General features: G+C 50.1%; 1 protein-coding gene across 1 annotated transcript in view; it reads right to left on the reverse strand.

The window, feature by feature from the left end:
* Positions 1-6309: 6309 nt before the first annotated feature.
* The window catches only part of LOC139242385 (testis-specific serine/threonine-protein kinase 5-like), a 38128-nt gene continuing 24332 nt past the window's right edge, over positions 6310-20105 (reverse strand). The window contains exons 3-8 of the mRNA XM_070870330.1: positions 18879-19081; positions 17365-17420; positions 15041-15170; positions 14343-14458; positions 10866-11045; positions 6310-6825 (exon numbers count right to left, since the gene is read on the reverse strand). Of these exons, the coding sequence (XP_070726431.1) occupies positions 6422-6825; positions 10866-11045; positions 14343-14458; positions 15041-15170; positions 17365-17420; positions 18879-19081 (1089 nt within the window). The 3' untranslated portion in view covers positions 6310-6421. The remainder of the gene's footprint in view (positions 6826-10865; positions 11046-14342; positions 14459-15040; positions 15171-17364; positions 17421-18878; positions 19082-20105) is intronic.

The raw sequence follows: 20105 nt of genomic DNA on the forward strand, positions 1-20105 counted from the left end.
AGCGACTGGGCAAGTCCCATCGTCCCAGTCATGAAGCCTGATGGATCCGTACGAATCTGTGGGGACTACAAATCTACCATAAACAGAGTCTCCCTACAGAACCAGTACCCGTTACCCAGAGCGGAGGACTTATTTGCCACATTGGCTGGAGGTAAACTTTTCTCAAAATTAGACCTCACATCTGCGTATATGACGCAAGAATTGACCGAGGAATCCAAGCTACTCACCACCATCAACACACATCGAGGCCTTTTCATGTACAATCGATGCCCATTCGGTATCAGGTCGGCAGTTGCCATATTCCAGCGCAACATGGAGAGTCTGCTCAAGTCCATCCCAGGGACGGTTGTATTTCAAGACGACATATTTATCACGGGCAGGGACACTGACTCCCACCTCCGTAATTTGGAGGAAGTACTAAAGCGGTTGGATCGGGTAGGCCTACGAGTCAAGAAATCCAAGTGCCTGTTTCTCGCACCCGAGGTTGAATTTTTGGGCAGAAGGATTGCCGCTGATGGAATCCGCCCAACAGAGTCCAAAACAGAAGCAATTCGCCTGGCACCCAGGCCCCGGAATGTCTCAGAACTGCGCGCCTTTCTCGGGCTACTCAATTACTTTGGGAACTTAATGCAGAACTTAAGCACGCTGCTGGAGCCTCTCCACGTGCTACTCAGGAAGGGGTGCAATTGGTTTTGGGGGGACGCCCAGGAACGCGCCTTCAATAAGGCTCGCAACCTTCTGTGTTCCAACAGTGTTTTGACTTTCTTTGACCCAGGTAAAAAGCTAGTTCTCACATGTGATGCATCAGCGTATGGGGTCGGGTGCATTTTGCAACATGTCAATAGTGCGGGCAAATTACAACCCATAGCTTATGCCTCCAGGTCACTTTCACGGGCGGAGCTCGGGTACGGAATGATAAAGAAGGAGGCGCTCGTGTGCGTGTACGGCGTCAAAAAGATGCACCAATACCTTTTCGGGGCCAAGTTTGCGTTAGAAACCGACCACAAGCCCCTCACGTCCATCCTATCCGAGAGCAAGGCAATAAACGGCAACGCCTCGGCACGAATTCAACGGTGGGCACTCATGCTGGCGTCCTACGACTACACAATAAGGCACAGACAACTGTGCTGACGCGCTCAGCAGGCTACCCCTGGCGACCACGGAAGGGTCTGACGAACAGGACTGTGAGATAGTCATGGCAATCAATGCCTTTGAGTCCACAGGTTCGCCCATGACGGCTCGCCAAATCAGAGCCTGGACGGCCAGTGACCTCACGTTATCCTTACTAAAAAGATGTGTCCTAACCGGTGACTGGGCAGAGGCTCGCGATGCCTGCCCCGAGGAATTAAAACCCTTTCACAGGCGCATGCATGAGCTATCACTACAAGCAGACTGCCTGATGTGGGGCAGCCAAGTAGTCATGCCTCTGCGAGGCAGAGAGGCATTTGTCCGGAGGTCCATCGCGAGCACCCGGGGATCGTTCTCATGAAGGCCATAGCCAGATCCCACGTCTGGTGGCCTGGTATTGACGCGGACTTGGAGCTCTGCGTCCGAAGGTGCACCATTTGTGCCCAACTGAGCAATGCCCCCAGGGAGGCTCCACTGAGCCCCTGGCCTACCAAACCGTGGTCGCGGGTGCACGTAGACTATGCGGGCCCATTCATGGGCAAAATGTTCCTCGTAGTTGTAGATGCATTTTCAAAGTGGATCGAATGCACCATTTTAAACTCGAGCACAACCTCCACCACTGTGGAGAGCCTCGCAACCAAGTTTGCAATGCACGGAATCCCTGACACATTGGTCAGTGACAATGGTCCGTGCTTCACCAGCGCAGAATTCCAAGACTTTATAATTGACCACGGCATAAATCACGTCAAGACGGCACCGTTCAAGCCGGCCTCCAACGGCCAGGCAGAGAGAGCAGTGCAAATCATTAATCAAGGCATGCTTAAAATCCAAGGTCCCACGCTGCAGGGTCACCTGTCGTGACTGCTGCTGGCATACAGATCTCGTCCGCACTCACTGACTGGGATCCCCCCCCCCCCCCCGTGCAACTGTTGATGAAAAGGACTTTAAAAACAAGGCTCTCATTAATCCTCCCAGACATGCACGAAATCGTTGAGGCAAAGCGCCGTAAGCTGACTGAGTACCATGACAGAAATTCGAGGGGGAGATGGAATGAGATAGGGGACAAAGTATTTGTACTAAACTATGGCAGGGGTCCCAAATGGCTTGCAGGGGCAGTAACGGGCAAGGAAGGAAACACGCTACTGGTAGTACAAATGGACAATGGCAAAACCTGCCGGAGGCATGTAGACCAAGTCAAAAGCAGATTTACCAACAACACTGCGGAACCAGAGGCAGACTACAATGTGGAACTCGCACCACACCTGGTGGACAGACAGAGGGAACAACCTGAGGAAAGGGCAATCCCAACAGACAGCCCAGGCGAGTTAACAACAATCACACCAATCGAAACAGACAGCCCAGGTGAGATACCAGCAACCACACCCAAAGAAAAACAGACACCAAGGCAAACAGCTGAACCACAACTCAGATGCTTCACGCGAGAGCGTAGACCACCTGAGAGACTGAACCTATAAAGACAATAAGACCTTGGAGGAGGGTGATGTCATGTATCTTACATTATTATATATAACTGTATCCTAACATGCTATACATGACTGTAATAAGATATGACCTGTAACCACCAGCATACCTTACCACCAGGGGTGCACTTGCAAGAGACAGGTATATAAGGACAGGTCTCAGGCAAGTGCAGCATTCCAGAGCTGTGAAATAAAGGTGCAGGTCCAGAGTGACCTTGACTTCACTACATGCCTCGTGTGAATCTGTACTGAGGGGACAGGACTTTACAAATCTCTTGTGTGGGATCTGGTCGAAAGCCTTCTGAAAGTCTAAATACACCACATCAACTGCTTCTCCCCTGTCCACTCTACTGGAAACATCCTCAAAAAATTCCAGAAGATTTGTCAAGCATGATTTCCCTTTCACAAATCCATGCTGACTTGAACCTATCATGTCACCTCTTTCCAAATGCGCTGCTATGACATCTTTAATAATTGATTCCATCATTTTACCCACTACCGATGTCAGGCTGACCGGTCTATAATTCCCTGTTTTCTCTCTCCCTCCTTTTTTAAAAAGTGGGGTTACATTGGCTATCCTCCACTCCATAGGAACTGATCCAGAGTCTATGGAATGTTGGAAAATGACTGTCAATGCATCCGCTATTTCCAAGGCCACCTCCTTAAGTACTCTGGGATGCAGACCATCAGGCCCTGGGGATTTATCGGCCTTCAATCCCATCAATTTCCCCAACACAATTTCCCGACTAATAAGGATTTCCCTCAGTTCCTCCTTCTTACTGGACCCTCTGGCCCCATTTATATCCGGAAGGTTGTTTGTGTCCTCCTTAGTGAATACTGAACCAAAGTACTTGTTCAATTGGTCTGCCATTTCTTTGTTCCCCGTTATAACTTCCCCTGATTCTGACTGCAGGGGACCTACGTTTGTCTTTACTAACCTTTTTCTCTTTACATATCTATAGAAGCTTTTGCAGTCCGTTTTAATGTTCCCTGCAAGCTTCCTCTCGTACTCTATTGTCCCTGTCCTAATTAAACCTTTTGTCCTCCTCTGCTGAGTTCTAAATTTCTCCCAGTCCCCGGGTTCGCTGCTATTTCTGGCCAATTTGTATGCCACTTCCTTGGCTTTAATACTATCCCTGATTTCCCTTGATAGCCACGGTTGAGCCACCTTCCCTTTTTTATTTTTATGCCAGACAGGGATGTACAATTGTTGTAGTTCATCCATGCAGTCGCTAAATGTCTACCATTGCCCATCCACTGTCAACCCCTTAAGTATCATTCACCAATCTATCCGAGCCAATTCACGCCTCATACCTTCAAAGTTACCCTTCTTTAAGTTCTGGACCATGGTCTCTGTTTCATTCTCCATCCTAATGTAGAATTCCACCATATTATGGTCACTCTTCCCCAAGTGGCCTCGCACAACGAGATTGCTAATTAATCCTCTCTCATTACACAACACCCAGTCTAAGATGGCCTCCCCCCTAGTTGGTTCCTCGACATACTGGTCTAGAAAACCATCCCTTATGCACGCCAGGAAATCCTCCTCCACCATATTGCTTCCAGTTTGGCTAGCCCAATCTATATGCATATTAAAGTCACCCATGATAACTGCTGCACCTTTATTGCATGCATCCCTAATTTCCTGTTTGATGCCCCCCCCCAACATCACTACTACTGTTTGGAGGTCTGTACATAACTCCCACTAACGTTTTTTGCCCTTTGGTGTTCTGCAGCTCTACCCATATAGATTCCACATCATCCAAGCTAATGTCCTTCCTAACTATTGCCTTAATCTCCTCTAACCAGCAATGCTACCCAATCTCCTTTTCCTTTTATTCTATCCTTCCTGAATGTTGAATACCCTTGGATGTTGAGTTCCTAGCCCTGATCATCCTGGAGCAACGTCTCTGTAATCCCAATCACATCATATCTGTTAACATCTATTTGCACAGTTAATTCATCCACCTTATCTGAATGGTGACAGATTATTGAAAGGTGAGGTGCAACGAGACCTGGGTGTCATGGTACATCAGTCACTGAAGGTAGGCATGCAGGTACAGCTGGCAGTAAAGAAAGCAAATGGCATGCTGGCCTTCATAGCAAGAGGATTTGAGTACAGGAGCAGGTGTACAGGGCCTTGGTGAGACCACACCTTGAGTATTGTGTGCCGTTTTTGGTCTCCTAATCTGAGGAAGGACATTTTTGCTATTGAGGGAGTGCAGCGAAGATTCCTGGGATGGCAGGACTGACATGAAGAAAGACTGGATCGGCAAGGCTTATATTCACTGGAATTTAGAAGAATGAGAGGGGATCTCATAGAAACATATAAAATTATGATGGGACTGGCAGGTTAGATGCAGGAAGAATGTTCCCGATGTTGGGTTAGTCCAGAACCAGGGGTCACAGTCTAAGGATAAGGAGTAAGCCATATAGGACCGAGATGAGGAGAAACTTCTTCACCCAGAGAGTGGTGAACCTGTGGAATTCTCCACCACAGAGAGTTGTTGATGCCAGTTTGTTGGATATATTCAAGAGGGAGTTAGATGTGGCCCTTACGGCTAAGGGGATCAGGGGTATGGAGAGAAGACGGGAGTGGGGTACTGAAGTTGAATGATCAGCCATGATCATATTGAATGGTGGTGCAGGCTCAAAGGGTCGAATGGCCTGCTCCTGCACCTATTTTCTATGTTTCTATGTAACTATGAAACATCACAATGTGACCTACAGTCCTCACCACTTAACACGGCCATGTTTAAAATGGGCAGGCACTTGTACCGGCCAGAAAGTGTTAACCATGATGCATTTGCATCAACATTTGCTGGCTGTAGCATCTCAAGAGCTCAGTTTATTTTGGGCAGAAACTGCTGTGTTTGCGCACCAGTTACGGTGCACTGAACAAATGCGAGAGCAACATCCGCTGTGGCTCAGTGGGCAGCATTCTCGCCTCGGAGTCAGAAGGTTGTGGGTTCAAGTTCCACTCCAGAGACTTGAGCACAAAAATCTGGGCTGACACTCCAGTGCAGTGCTGAGGGAGCGCTGCACTGCCGGAGGTGCCATCTTTCGGACGAGATGTTAAACCAAGGCCCCGTTTGCTCTCTCATATTGGGCTTAAAAGATCCTGGGGCACCATTGTGAAGAAGGGCAGGGGAGTTCTCCCCGGTGTCTTGGCCAATATTTATCCCTCAATCACAAAAAGCAGATTATCTGGTCACTATTACATTGCTGTTTGTGAGAGCTTGCTGTGTGCAAAGTGAATGCCGCGTTTCCTACATTACAGCAGTGACTATTCTCCAAATATACTCCAAAGAAAATTTTACTTTCTTTTCAAAGCATGCCTGGTTAATATTCGGTTACCTTTGTGTGCACTTAAACGCTTCTAATCCCCCCCCACGTGATGTGTGTGGGGGTTACAGTTTATACTAAGCACTGACTGCAGTTTAAATCAAACTAGCTGCCGTTATTTGTGTTATGTGGTCGAGTGCTGTCAGAATGCCTCCCTGTTATCTCTGCTATCGCTGTATAGTAGCCGGGGGGATTCTGTTCACTGTAAACGGCTGGGGCCGTACTTGGGTTTCAGACAGAGCTGTATTGAGCCTGGAGTCGGCTGGTGCAGATTATTGGACCACGGGCGTACGTGCCCAAGGCGGAAATGAAGCCTTGAATCTTTGGCGCTGGCTGGCTGCCATTTGTAGCTATTTATTGGTCAACCTTTCTTGGTACAAGAATTGGTAAATGCCACTGGATCCGTTTAAAACAAAACAGAGAGATACAGAACATAAACCGGGAGAACCCCCTCCCCTCCCCCGGCCCTAGAATCCTTTCTGCCGGCTCGGCAGGTACTCTGCGAGCGGCAGGATGCGCTGAGCGGACTTAGCGAGCCGCAGGCAGCGCACCCAGTCCTGCGAGCCCAGCAGCTTCCTGGCCAGCTCCGGGTTCCGCAGCGAGGCCGAGACAGGCCTGCGGAAGCTGCGGGCAGGTTTGGAGGCCGCCGGCGGCCTGGGCACGCGGGTGAAGAGCTTGCCCGGGCCGTCGGCCGTGTTGGGCTTGTGCTCGCGGGACGGTGGGCACGCGGAGTCGCCGGGCCTTTCCTGGGGGGCGCTGGGGCCGATCCGCCTGACCGCCGCCATTTTGTGTTTCGCTCTGCTTGCTCTCGAGTCGCAGATGATGAGAACTTTCTTGCCCTTCGGGCTTCTCGCCGCTGGAAGGCTTCCTCCTGCGGAGACAAAGCATTTTAGTGACGGAAGCCGATCGGAACCCCTCCTTTATAGGCCAAAGCTTAAACATTCACTCCCTCCACCGCCGGCGCACCGTGGCTGCAGTGTGAACCATCGACAAGGTGCACTGCAGCACCTCCCAAACTTACGGCCTCTACCCCCTAGAAGGACAAGGGCAGCAGGCGCATGGGGAACACCACCACCTCCACGTTCCCCTCCCAGTCACACACCATCCTGACTTGGAAGACATCGGCCGTTCCTTCATCATCACTGGGTCACAGTTCTGGAACTCCCTCCCTAACAGCACTGTGGGAGCACCTTCACCACACGGACTGCAGCGGTTCAAGAAGGCGGCTCACCGCCACCTTCTCACGGGGCGATTAGGGATGGGCAATAAATGCTGGCCTTGCCAGCGACTCCCCACATCCCAAAGAATAATTAAAACCAAATCTGGACCTCTGGCAGAACAGCATGGCGATGCTGTGGCTGTTGGCACTCTGAAGTGTTCTCCACCATACGGTGAGTTTGCAATCTCCGCCGTTATTTGGGAAGGTTGGGAGTGAGTGTGAGCCGAGCCGGGTGGTTGTATTTTCGGGGAGGAGGTGTGAGAACCATTCTGCACCACCCTTCTACACTTGCCAGCAGCGAGCCGGAAAGGATGAAGGGAGCAAGTTTCTGCGTGACCTCGAACTAAGGCGTCAACAGCTCTCCGTCCCGCTCTCTGTCCCTCTTTTATTGATGATCATCTGGGCTTTCCCCACTGGCCCACCGCCCTCCAAGTACACCATCCTCCATACCTTCTCGCCTTTCAAATCGAGACTCGTCGCATCACCTCCATCTATCCCAGGCCCCCGGAACTGAGCTCCCTACAGCCGACAGGCTATTTAACCTACCTCCCCCACCCTCTTCCAGGAGCTCAATGCCTCCCAATAACCATCCTCCATATGATTTATTTCTGACACTACTTATAATGTAAAACATGAGCATATTATACAGGCTGACATTCCAGTGCAGTACTGTGAGCACTGTCTTTCGGATGAAACGTTACATTGAGGCCCTGTCTGCTAACTGTGTTACACCCTTTGTGTAGGAATTTCCAGTGGTCTGGGGTATGTGCATCATAGAATCTTACAACACAGAAGGAGGCCATTCGGCCCATTGTGCCTATAGCGGCTCTTTGTCCCATTCCCCATAGCTCTGCAAATTTTACCCCTTCAAGGATTTATCCAATTTCCTTTTGAAAGTTATGATTGAATCTGCTTCCACCGCCCTTTCAGGCAGCGCGTTCCAGATCACAACTCACTGCACTTAAAAAAATAATTCTCCTTGTCCTCAGGGCAGTGGGACTAATTGGACAGCTCTTTCGAAGAGCCGGCACAGGCACGATGGTCTGAGTGGCCTCTTTCTGTGCTGTTATCCTTCATTGATCTTGCCCCCCCCCCCCCCAGTTCTTTTGCCAATTACATTAAGTCTCATAGAATCATAGAAATTTACAGCACGGAAGGAGGCCATTTTGGCCCATCGTGTCCTTGCTTAATCCCACGTTCCAGCTCTGGGTCCGTAGCCCTGCAGGTTACAGCACTTCAGGTGCACATCCAAGTACTTTTTAAATCTGCCTCTACCACCCTTTCAGGCAGAGTTCCAGACCCCCTCAAATCCCCTCTAAACCTTGTATCAATTACTTTAACTTTATGCCTCCTGGTTGTTGACCCTTCTGCTAAGGGAACTAGGCCCTTGCTATCCACTATATCTAGGCCTCTCATCATTTTATACACCTCGATGAGGTCTCTCCTCGGCCTCCTCTGTTCCAAGAAAAACAAACCCAGCCTATCCAATCTGTCCACAACACCAAGATTCTCCCGGCAACATCCTCGTAAATCTCCTCTGTACCCTCTCCGGTGCAATCACATCTTTCCTGTAATGCGGTGACCAGAACTGCACGCAGTACTCCAACTGTGGCCGAGCCAGTGTTTTATACAGTTCAAGCATAACCTCCCTGCTCTTGTATTCTGTGCCTCGGCTAATAAAGGCAAGCATTCCGTATACCCTCTTAAACACTTTATCCACCTGGCCTGCTACCTTCAGGGATCTGTGGACATGCACTTCCAGGTCCTTTTTTTCCTCTACACTTCAGTGTCCTACCATTTACTGTGTATTCCCTTTCCTTGTCAGCCCTCCCCAAATGCATTACCTCACACTTCTCCGGATTCAATCCCATTTGCCACTGTTCTGCCCACCTGACCAGTTGATTGATATCTTCCTGCAGTCTACAGCTTTCTTCTTCATTATCAACCACACAGCCGATTTTAGTATCATCTGCAAACTTCTTAATCATACCCCCTATATTCAAGTCTAGATCATGGATGTATATCACAAAAAGCAAGGGACCCAGTACTGAGCCCTGCGGAACCCCACTGGAAACATCCTTCCAGTCACAAAAACGCCCATCAACCATTACCCTTTGTTTCCTGCCTTTGAGACAATTTTGGATCCAATTTGCCACTTTGCCCTGGATCCCATGGGCTTTTACCTTTGTGACCAGTCTACCATATGAGACCTTATCAAAAGCTTTGCTAAAATCCATAAAGACTACATCGTACGCAGTGCCCTCATTGACCTTCCTGATTACCTCCTCGAAAAATTCAATCAAGTTAGTCAGACACGACCTTCCCTTAACAAATCCGTGCTGACCTTGATTAATTTGTGCCTTTCTAAATGTAGATTTATCCTGTCCTTCAGGATTTTTTTCAATAAATTTTCCCACCACTGACTGGCCTGTAATTACTCGGCCTATCCCTTTCTCCATTCTTAAACAAAGGTACCACATTAGCAGTCCTTCAGTCCTCTGGCACCACACCTGAAGCCGGAGAGGATTGGAAATTGATGGTCAAAGTCTCTGCTATTTCCTCTTTTGCTTCGCTTAACAGCCTGGGATACATTTCATCTGGGCCTGGGGACTTATCCACTTTCAAAGCTGCTAAACCCTTTGATACCTCCTCTCCCAATGTTTATGTCATCTAATATTTCACACTCCTCCTCCTCGATAGCAATGTCTGCATCGCTCCCCTCTTGTGGGAGAAAGATCACAAAAGCTCCCCTTTAATCTGCACTTGCTGCTGTTAATTAGTCCACTTTAAGGCAGTAACGGTATTAGTTAATTTCCCCCCGCCCCGCTTCTCTCCTGAATCGCAGGCTCACTGCAGGCCACAGTGTCTGAGTCTGCTCGCACTCCTATGCCTAGCCCAAGAGGCCAGTCATTGCCTGTCGGATTAAACATCGAGTATCTATGGGCTGTTTGTGGTGGCTGGGGTGTTTGACCCCGTCTTCCCCTGATGTCCCGGTGCATGTTTGCTAGATGTTGATCAGGAGCAGGGACCCTGTGCCACTGTGACATGGGGAGCTCTAGACCGCTTTCCAGCTCTTAATTACTCGGGGATTGTTGCATATAAAAAGCCAGCAAACGGTAAAAGGGACAATGAAGCTGTCAGATTGTCGGGAAAAAAACTCTGCTGTCCGTGCCCTGACCCGCACCAAGTCCCGCTCACCCATCACCCCCTGTACTCGCTGCCCAACATTGACTCCCGGTCCGGCAACGTCTCGATATTAAAATTCTCATCCTTGTGTTCAAGTCCCTATGTGGCCCAATAAAGGAGGTAATGACAGGTGACCATAAGTTTGGTCAAAAAGGTTGGTTTCAAGGAGAGTCTTAAAGGAGGAGAGAGGCGGAGAGATTTAGGGAGGGAGTTGCAGAGCTTGGGGCCCAGGCAACAGAAGGCACGGCCACCAATGGTGGAGCGATTATAATTAGGGATGCTCAAGAGGCCAGTATTGGAGGAGCGCAGAGATCTCAGAGGGTTGTAGGGCCAGAGGGAGGCTACAGAGGTAGGGAGGGGCGAGGCCACGGAGGGATTTGGAACGGTGGGGGGGGGGGGGAGGGGTGAGAATTTTAGATTGGCGGTGTTGCTGACCGAGACAAGATGTAGGTCAGCGAGCACAGAAGGAAACTGACTTCAGTCGAGTAGCAAGCAAACGTGCAAACCTTTGGCACTCATCTCTCGTTGTTGCTTCTTGTCCGAGGAACCAGCCATGAAGACTCTGACCTTCTGGAGGAGGATGGATGCAGTGGGCAGCATCCAGGGGTGTGTGAGGATCTCGCTGAGCTCAAGACGGGCCGATGGCTTCCACTGCAGCATCTTACTGATCAGGTCCTGGCAGGCTTCGGCAATGAAGGAATAAAACACTTTATAGTATCAACAAATAAAACGTTTTTTGACCTGTAGCGTTAATGTTATTTGTTAGCGCAGCATCTCCTTCGATCACCAGAAGGAGAAATCAAACTGGGCTGTATTAATACAACCATTCCGTACAAAGCAAAGGGCACCATTATACAGGTCATTGGTGAGACCACACCTGGAGTATTGCACCCAGTAAGGTCCGCTCACATGGTGGGTGATGGAGCGACCCTGGGAAAAGGCTCAGAGGAAAGCTAAGAGAATAATTCCCAGCTTAAAGAACGAGTCGCTCAGATAGGCTCAAGGACCTTGGTCTATTTAGCGGAGACCTGATGCGAGGTCTATCAAATACTGAGGGCCAGATTGATGGATTATTCCAGTTTGAGGAGGACCAGGGAAATTCATTTAAGCTGCGCAGAAGTAAGAATAAATATGAGGCGGTTCTTTTCCCAGAGGGTAGTGAGCCTGTGGACTGTGTTGCTGGTTGGTGCGGTGCGTACGGACCGATTCCTGACTGGGGCAGAAATCGCATGTTAGACACAGGTTATAGGGCTCAGAAACAGGTCATTCGGCCCAACCAGTCCATGCTGCCGTTTATACTCCACTCGAGCCTCCTCCCGTCTTTCCTCGTCTAAATCTATCAGCATAACCCTCTATTCCCTTCTCCCTCATATACTTGTCCAGCCTTCCCTTAAATGCATCGATACTATTTGCTTCAACCCCTCCCTGTGGTAGCAAGTTCCACATTCTCACCACTCTCTGGGTAAAGAAGTTCCTTCTGAATTCCCTATTGGATTTCTTGGTGACTATCTTATATTGATGGCCTCTAGTTATGCTCTTCCCTCACAAGTGGAAACATTCTCTCTGTATCCACTCTATCAAAACCTTTCATCATTTTAAAGACCTCTATTAGGTCACCCCTCAGACTTCCCTTTTCAAGAGAAAAGAGACCCAACCTGTTCATCCTTTCCTGATATGTATACCTTCGCATTTCTGGTATCATCCTTGTAAATCTTCTCTGCACCCTCTCCAGTGCCTCTATATCCTTTTTATAATATGGCGATCAGAATTGTACGCAGTACTCCCAAGTGTGGTCTAACCAAGGTTCGATACAGGTTCAGCATAACTTCCCTACTTTTCAATTCTATCACTCTAGAAATAAACCCGAGTGCTTGGTTTGCTTTTTTATGGCCTTGCTAAAATGTGTTGCAACTTTTTGTGTACTTGTGTATTTGTACTCCCAAGATCTCTTTGCTCTTCTACCCCACTTAGATTTGTATTTTCCATGTAATATGTGACCTCCCTATTTTTCTTACCAAAATGTAATACCTCACATTTATCTGTGTTGAATTTCATTTGCCAATTATATGCCCATTCTTTAAGTTTATTAATGTCATTTGATGAAGGAATTGAGTGCAATATCTCCAAGTTTGCAGATGACTAAGCTGGGTGGCTGTGTGAGCTGTGAGGGGGACGCTAAGAGGCTGCAGGTGACTTGGACAGATTAGGTGAGTGGGCAAATGCCTGGCAGATGCAGTATAATGTGGATAAATGTGAGGTTATCCATTTTGATGGCAAAAGCATGAAGGCAGACTATTATCTGAATGGCGGCAGATTAGGAAAAGGGTAGGTGCAACGAGACCTGGGTGTCAAGGTACATCAGTCACTGAAGGTTGGCATGCAGGTGCAGTAGGCGGTGAAGAAGGCAAATGGCATGTTAGCCTTCATAGCGAGGGGATTTGAGTATAGGAGCAGGGAGGGCTTGCTGCAGCTGTACAGGGCCTTGGTGAGGCCTCACCTGGAATATTGTGTTCAGTTTTGGTCTCCTAATCTGAGGAAGGACGTTCTTGCTATTGAGGGAGTGCAGCGAAGGTTCACCAGACTGATTCCAAGGATGGCTGGACTGACATATGAGGAGAGACTGGATCAACTGGGCCTTTATTCACTGGAGTTTAGAAGGATGAGAGGGGATCTCATAGAAACGTATAAAATTCTGACGGGATTGGACAGGTTAGATGCGGGAAGAATGTTCCCGATGTTGGGGAAGTCCAGAACCAGGGGTCACAGTCTAAGGATAAGGGATAAGCCATTTAGGACCGAGATGAGGAGAAACTTCTTCACTCAGAGAGTTGTGAACCTGTGGAATTCCCTACCGCAGAGAGTTGTTGAGGCCAGTTCATTGGATATATTCAAGAGGGAGTTGGATATGGCCCTTACGGCTAAAGAGATCAAGGGGTATGGAGAGAAAGCAGGAAGGGGATACGGAGGTGAATGATCAGCCATGATCTTATTGAATGGTGGTGCAGGCTCGAAGGGCTGAATGGCCTACTGTAGCTCGATGACAGAGGTTGGGACAGTCTTGGATCTGGTCTGGAGGCGACGAAGGTTGGACAGCTCCCCACTGGTTCTGTAGTTTAGTTCCACTCCAGCGGGAGAGTGTGAGGTGGAACATGGCAACAAGGAAGTGGTTTGGCGCGATGACGCAGTCCACAGGGAGGGTGTAATTACACCCACCAGTACAGGCGGTGCAGCGCCACCACTGGAAAGGTGTAATTACAACCTTCCACCAGTACAGGTGGTGCAGCGCCCCCCCCACTGGGAACGTGTAATTACAGCCTCCCACCAGTAGAGGCAGTGCAGCGCCACCGCTGGGCAACTGTAATTACAGCCTCCCACCAGTAGAGGCAGTGCAGCGCCACCACTGGGAAGGTGTGATTACAGCCTTTCACCAGTAGAGGCAGTGCAGCTCCACCACAGGGAGGGTGCAGTTACAGCCATCCACCAGTACACCACAGGGAGGGTGTAATTACAGTGTGACAACTTTACATCGACAATTTCCATTGGCAATGTGAATAATGGAGATAGCAAAGAGTGAATGTGTGACTTTGAAATGGGGTCTGAATTCTGTTCAAAAGCAAAATACTGTGGGTGCCGGAAATCTGAAATAAAAACAGAAAATGCTGGAAATACTGAGATCAGGCAGCATCTGTGGAAAGAGAAACAGAGTTAATGTTTCAGGTCAATGACCTTTCATCAGACACAATTATATTTGTGTGCCCCGGTCTAAATATTCCCATACCTCTAACCCCACCTTATCTGAAGACTTGTGCTGGGAATTAACTTGAGTCTTGTGAATTGGGTTTCTGCCGAAATTACCGCAATGGAGTGGGAGAGTTCCCGAGGATAATTCGCCCCCTTGGCCTTAATTCCCCAGGGGCAATGCCACGGGGGATTGACTAGTCTGTTTAAGAATAATCAAAGGGCTTAAGCAGGGAATTAGTTACCTGTTGACAAGCGCTCATGGAAAAGAATGCCATTTTTTATCTCCTCCAACAGTTTACAAGGTTGAAATTCACTAAATGGAAGTTTGCCGGTCACCATAGCGTATAGAATAACACCCCTGGGAGGAGAGAGAGAGAGAGAAAAACACATAAACTAAACAAGCAGTAAAGGAACAGGGCACAAATACTTCTATATGGGACAGGAGAGTGTTCAGCTATTGGGCAACCAATTCTGCAGGTGAGAGAACACGGTAACAGGAGGGTTGTAAATCTGTGGCATTCTCTGCCCCAGAGAGCTGTGGAGGCTGGGTCATTGAATATATTTAAGGCGGAGATAGACAGACTTTTGAGCGATAAGGGAATAAAGGGTTATGGGGAGCGGGCAGGGAAGTGGAGCTGAGCCCATGATCCAATCAGCCATGATCTTATTGAATGGCGGAGCAGGCTCGAGGGGCCTAATGGCCGACTCCTGCTCCTATTTCTTATGAAATCCAGCGACGACATACAAACTGGATGCACTGCAGAAAGCTGACAATCCAGCTACAACAGGCAGACTGGATTCTCACTGGAGAAACGAGACCGTCTGCATTCAGACTTTTTAGCAGGTGGTGTGAGAGAGAGAGAGAGAGAGAGAAAGTGAGGACAGTGGAAGGTCCGGGATTAATGACTGATTATGCTGGGATATGTTTTGCCGCTCTTACATGCTCCATATGTCCGCGTGTTCGCCTTTGTACTTCTGGCCTTGGAGGATCTCGGGCGCAGTGTATGGCATGGACCCACAGAAGGTGTTCATCAGCCCGTTTTTCCTGCACTTGGTGGCCAGGCCGAAATCTGAGGGACGACAAGCGCAACACGGTTAACGACATAAACCACGGCGTCGGGGGTGGGGGGGGGGGGGTTACTGTCACACAGGGTCAGCCCTGGCTCAGTGGGTAACACCCTCGCCCTGGAGTCAGAAGGTCGTGGGTTCAAATCCCACTCCAGAGACTTGAGCACAAAAACATCCAGACTGACACTCCAGTGCAGTGCTGACGGAGTGCTGCACTGTCGGAGGTGCCGTCTTTCGGATGAGACGTTAAACCGAGGTGCCATCTGTCTTCTCAAGTGGACGTAAAAGATCCCACGGCACTATGCTGAAGAAGAGCCGGGGAGTTATCCGCGGTGTCCTGGGCCAATGTTTATCCCTCAATCAACATAACAAAAAAAACCTGATTATCTGGTCATTATCACATTGCGGTTCATGGGACCTTGCTGAGCGCACATTAGCTGCCGCGTTTCCCACATTACAACAGTGACTACACTCCAAAAGTATTTCATTGGGTGTAAAGTGCTTTATGATATCCGGTGGTCATGAAAGTTGCTACAGAAGTACAAGTCTTTCCTGGCAGAGGGAGGAACCCCGGTAATGTAATCCTCACAGCAGGCACAATCCAGTCCTGGGGAAAATGAAGTCAATGATGACAGGACATCCACCATTGAAATTCGTTATAGCCAAAGAATGGACGTGCTTAGGGCAAAATATGGTGAATTAGCGCCAAGCGAAAATGTTCTAGACTGCACACAAAATTCGTTCTCGCTGCTGAATCATATGATTGGAGTCTTAAATCAAGTCTTAAAAACCCAAGCTCATTGGTGTTACACCAAAAGGCTGCACCAATATCGGGTGCAGTCTAATCACAACTCATGATTGCCACAGGCTTTTTCCACTACTTATTAAAGAGGAGGTTCACTGATGCTGCAACACCTCATTCTCAGCATTGTCGGCTGTGCAGCTGCCTCAACAACCATAAGAAGGAGGACAAGGAGAAGGAGCACTTATTTACAAACCCTCATGGCAGATCGCCGCCCCAGGGAGAGTCCGCAGATTTTCCCAGCGAGCTTTAGAGGTTTTAGCGCAAGAGAGAAGGCGGGGAGACCCTGTACTCACCAACTGGTGTCTTTCACGAATCATTACCTGAGGACATCACAAAGCGCTTTACAGCCAATGAAGTACATTTGGAGTGTAGTCACTGTTGTAATGTAGAAAACACACTGTTCTTATGAAGTGCCGCAGCCTGCAGGGTTACGGACCGAGAGCTGGTAAGTGGGATTAGACTGGATAACCTCTTGTAGGCTGGCACAGATACGATGGTAAGTACTTCAGGGAATCTAATACGGCCGGGGTGATCTCCTGGATTAGTTTCGATTGTCTGGATGGGCCGGAGAGCAAAAACCCAATTGGCCTTTATTGGTTTTTATCTGCTTCTTTGCCTCTCCCAGGAGATCGCATGACTCCGGGTGGGGTGGAATGTAAAATGCTACGATGCAGGGGGTATCGCAGTTGTGTGGGGCGGACTGGTTGGGCTGGGTGCTCTTTACCTGTCCGCCATTGTTCTTTGTTCATTGTTCATAGGTTTATATATAACCTTCAGGGCCGTGTCGGCCGGAGCAGCCACGATGGGCCGAAATGGCCTCCTTCTGCGCTGTAAATTTCTATGTTTCTATTTCTATGTTTCTACAGCAGCCAATATGCGCACAGCAAGCTCCCACAAACAGCAATATGGCAATGACCAGATCATCTGTCCTTGTGATGTTGGTTAAGGGATAACGGTTGGCCGGGACACCGGGGAGAACTCCCCTGCTCTTCTTCACAGTAGTGCCATGGGACGTTTGACATCCCGCCCCCCCCGGAGAGAGCAGAGATAGTCACTGAGGCGCATTAGGAACATCCCAGTTGAGAATGGGCGTGAATTCGGGAGATGTGCAGGCACTGCATTGGGGCCGGACCGCGTTGGCGAGCGGACATGGCGATTCGTGGATACGCGTCTCACGCCCAAGTTTCCGCGATCTCTTCCGCCAAACTTCGGTCTTACGTCGTACTTACATAATTGTTTCGCTGCACGTTCTGAGGAAATTCCGGCTGGTTTACCCTGTCACCAATATAAGATAGTCTTTGAGCTGGAATAGCCACAGCCAGACCGACTCATCCCGTGCTATCCGTCCCAATTTATTTTACACGAGATTTGCTCAGTTAACAATCTCTCACCTGTCAGCTTAACGCATCCGCTTTCATCCAGTAAAATATTTTCACACTTCAGATCCCTGCAAGATAATTTTTTCAGAACGTATTACAGGCTGACGTTAATGCCTACAACCTCTCGTGCTCTTCAAATTGAGGGACCGTAGCTCAGTGAACACAACACATTCCAGTTAAGGGATCCAGTGTCACCATCAGCCATCACACAGCAGCTACAGCACGGGTTAGATACAGAGTAAAGCTCCCTCTATACTGTCCCATCAAACACTCCCAGGGCAGGTACAGGGGGTTAGATACAGAGTAAAGCTCCCTCTACACTGTCCCATCAAACACTCCCAGGGCAGGTACAGCACGGGTTAGATACAGAGTAAAGCTCCCTCTACACTGCCCCATCAAACACTCCCAGGGCAGGTACAGGGGGTTAGATACAGAGTAAAGCTCCCTCTACACTGTCCCATCAAACACTCCCAGGGCAGGTACAGCACGGGGTTAGATACAGAGTAAAGCTCCCTCTACACTGTCCCATCAAACGCACCCAGGGCAGGCACAGCACGGGTTAGACACAGAGTAAAGCTCCCTCTACACTGTCCCATCAAACACTCCCAGGGCAGGGACAGTATGGGCTAGATACAGAGTAAAGCTCCCTCTACACTGTCCCATCAAACACTCCCAGGGCAGGTACAGCACGGGTTAGATATAGAGTAAAGCTCTCTCTACACTGTCCCATCAAACACTCCCACGACAGGCACAGCACAGGTTAGATACAGAATAAAGCTCCCTCTACACTGTCCCATCAAACACTCTCAGGGCAGGTACAGCACGGGTTAGATACAGAGTAAAGCTCCCTCTGCACTGTCCCATCAAACACTCCCAGGGCAAGCACAGCATGGGTAGATACAGAGTAAAGCTCCCTCTACTCTGTCCCATCAAACACTCCCAGGGCAGGTACAGGGGGTTAGATACAGAGTAAAGCTCCCTCTACTCTGTCCCATCAAACACTCCCAGGACAGGTACAGCACGGGTTAGATACAGAGTAAAGCTCCCTCTACACTGTCCCATCAAACACTCCCTGGGCAGGTACAGCACGGGTTAGATACAGAGTAAAGCTCCCTCTACACTGTCCCATCAAACACTCCCTGGGCAGGTACAGCACGGGTTAGATACAGAGTAAAGCTCCCTCTACACTGTCCCATCAAACACTCCCAGGGCAGGTACAGCACGGGTTAGATACAGAGTAAAGCTCCCTCTACACTGTCCCATCAAACACTCCCTGGGCAGGTACAGCACGGGTTAGATACAGAGTAAAGCTCCCTCTACACTGTCCCATCAAACACTCCCAGGGCAGGTACAGCACGGGTTAGATACAGAGTAAAGCTCCCTCTACTGTCCCATCAAACACTCCCAGGGCAGGTACAGCACGGGTTAGACACAGAGTAAAGCTGTGGGGGTGGGGAGTGAGCAGATGGATGGCTGGGGAAGATTAAGCGGGCTGTGGTGGGTTTGTGAGGCCTGGGCCCCGGTACCTGTGCACGATGTGTTTGGTGTGGCAGTGGGTCACGGCTCCGACCAGCTGGTGGAAGAGTTGCTGGGCCTCGCCCTCCTGAAGCCCCAGGGTCATCTTCTTGGTGCCGATGTGGTTGATGTGCTCCAGCAGGTCTCCCTGCGCCGCCAGCTCCAGCACCAGGTAGAGGCGGGACGGTGATCGGAACGTTTCGTACAGTTGGATCTGTGGGGGGAGCGGAGGCGAGAGTTCATCTGCTGTATATCGTTCCCCCAATTCCCCCTTCATCACCCCACCCTACTAAAGGTACTGACTCCCGCAGGAGCCAGCCGTCAACCTCCTCCCCCGAACCCCCCACCCCCTCACCACCATCAGTGGGCTGTTCGACCATGGGGGGCATACCACACCGACACTCAGTGGCCTATGGCTATTTTCAAGTGGGGCAGTTGGGGTAGTGGTGTCACTGGATAGTTGTGAGGGGGTGAAGGAGTGGGGGGGGCAGTGACAGAGAGGCTGATCTTTATCTGTGCCCCACCCCCCGGCCCCTCCAGTTCCGCCTGCGCCCGCACAGAGGCGCGCTAACTGGGCACGGGCCGGGGGACACGGCCTGGCACTCTCTCGCTGCGGTAGGACTCAATGTGCCCGGCGGGAGGAAGTTACTGACTGCCCCACCCCGGGGCAAGCTGTGGTCTCACTGATGTCTCGGCCTTCACATCCTCGGGACCATCAAGCCCAGGACACGGTGCAGCCTGCTTTAGGCAAATGTTCTCCGTGTAGGTGTGTGGTATAGGGTCTGGCTCTGAGGTACAGACTACCGCACTGGCACTGGGGGAATTCTGGCACTGGGGGATCTCTGGCTCTGGGGAACTCTGGCACTGAGGTAACTCTGGCACTGAGGGAACTCTGGCACTGAGGGAACTCTGGCACTGAGGGAACCCTGGCACTGGGGCAACTCTGGCTCTGGGGCAACTCTGGCACTGGGGGAACTCTGGCACTGGGGGAACTCTGGCTCTGGGGGAACTCTGGCACTGAGGGAACCCTGGCACTGAGGGAACTCTGGCTCTGGGGGAACTCTGGCTCTGGGGGAACTTTGGCACTGAGGGAACTCTGTCACTGAGGAAACTCTGGCTCTAGGGGAACTCTGGCTCTGGGGCAACTCTGGCACTGGGGAACGCTGGCACTGGGGGAACGCTGGCTCTGGGGGAACTCTGGCACCGGGGGGCTCTGGCACTGAGGGAACTCTGGCACT

The sequence above is a fragment of the Pristiophorus japonicus genome, unplaced genomic scaffold (assembly GCF_044704955.1).
Source record: "Pristiophorus japonicus isolate sPriJap1 unplaced genomic scaffold, sPriJap1.hap1 HAP1_SCAFFOLD_1311, whole genome shotgun sequence".
Taxonomy (NCBI): domain Eukaryota; kingdom Metazoa; phylum Chordata; class Chondrichthyes; family Pristiophoridae; genus Pristiophorus; species Pristiophorus japonicus.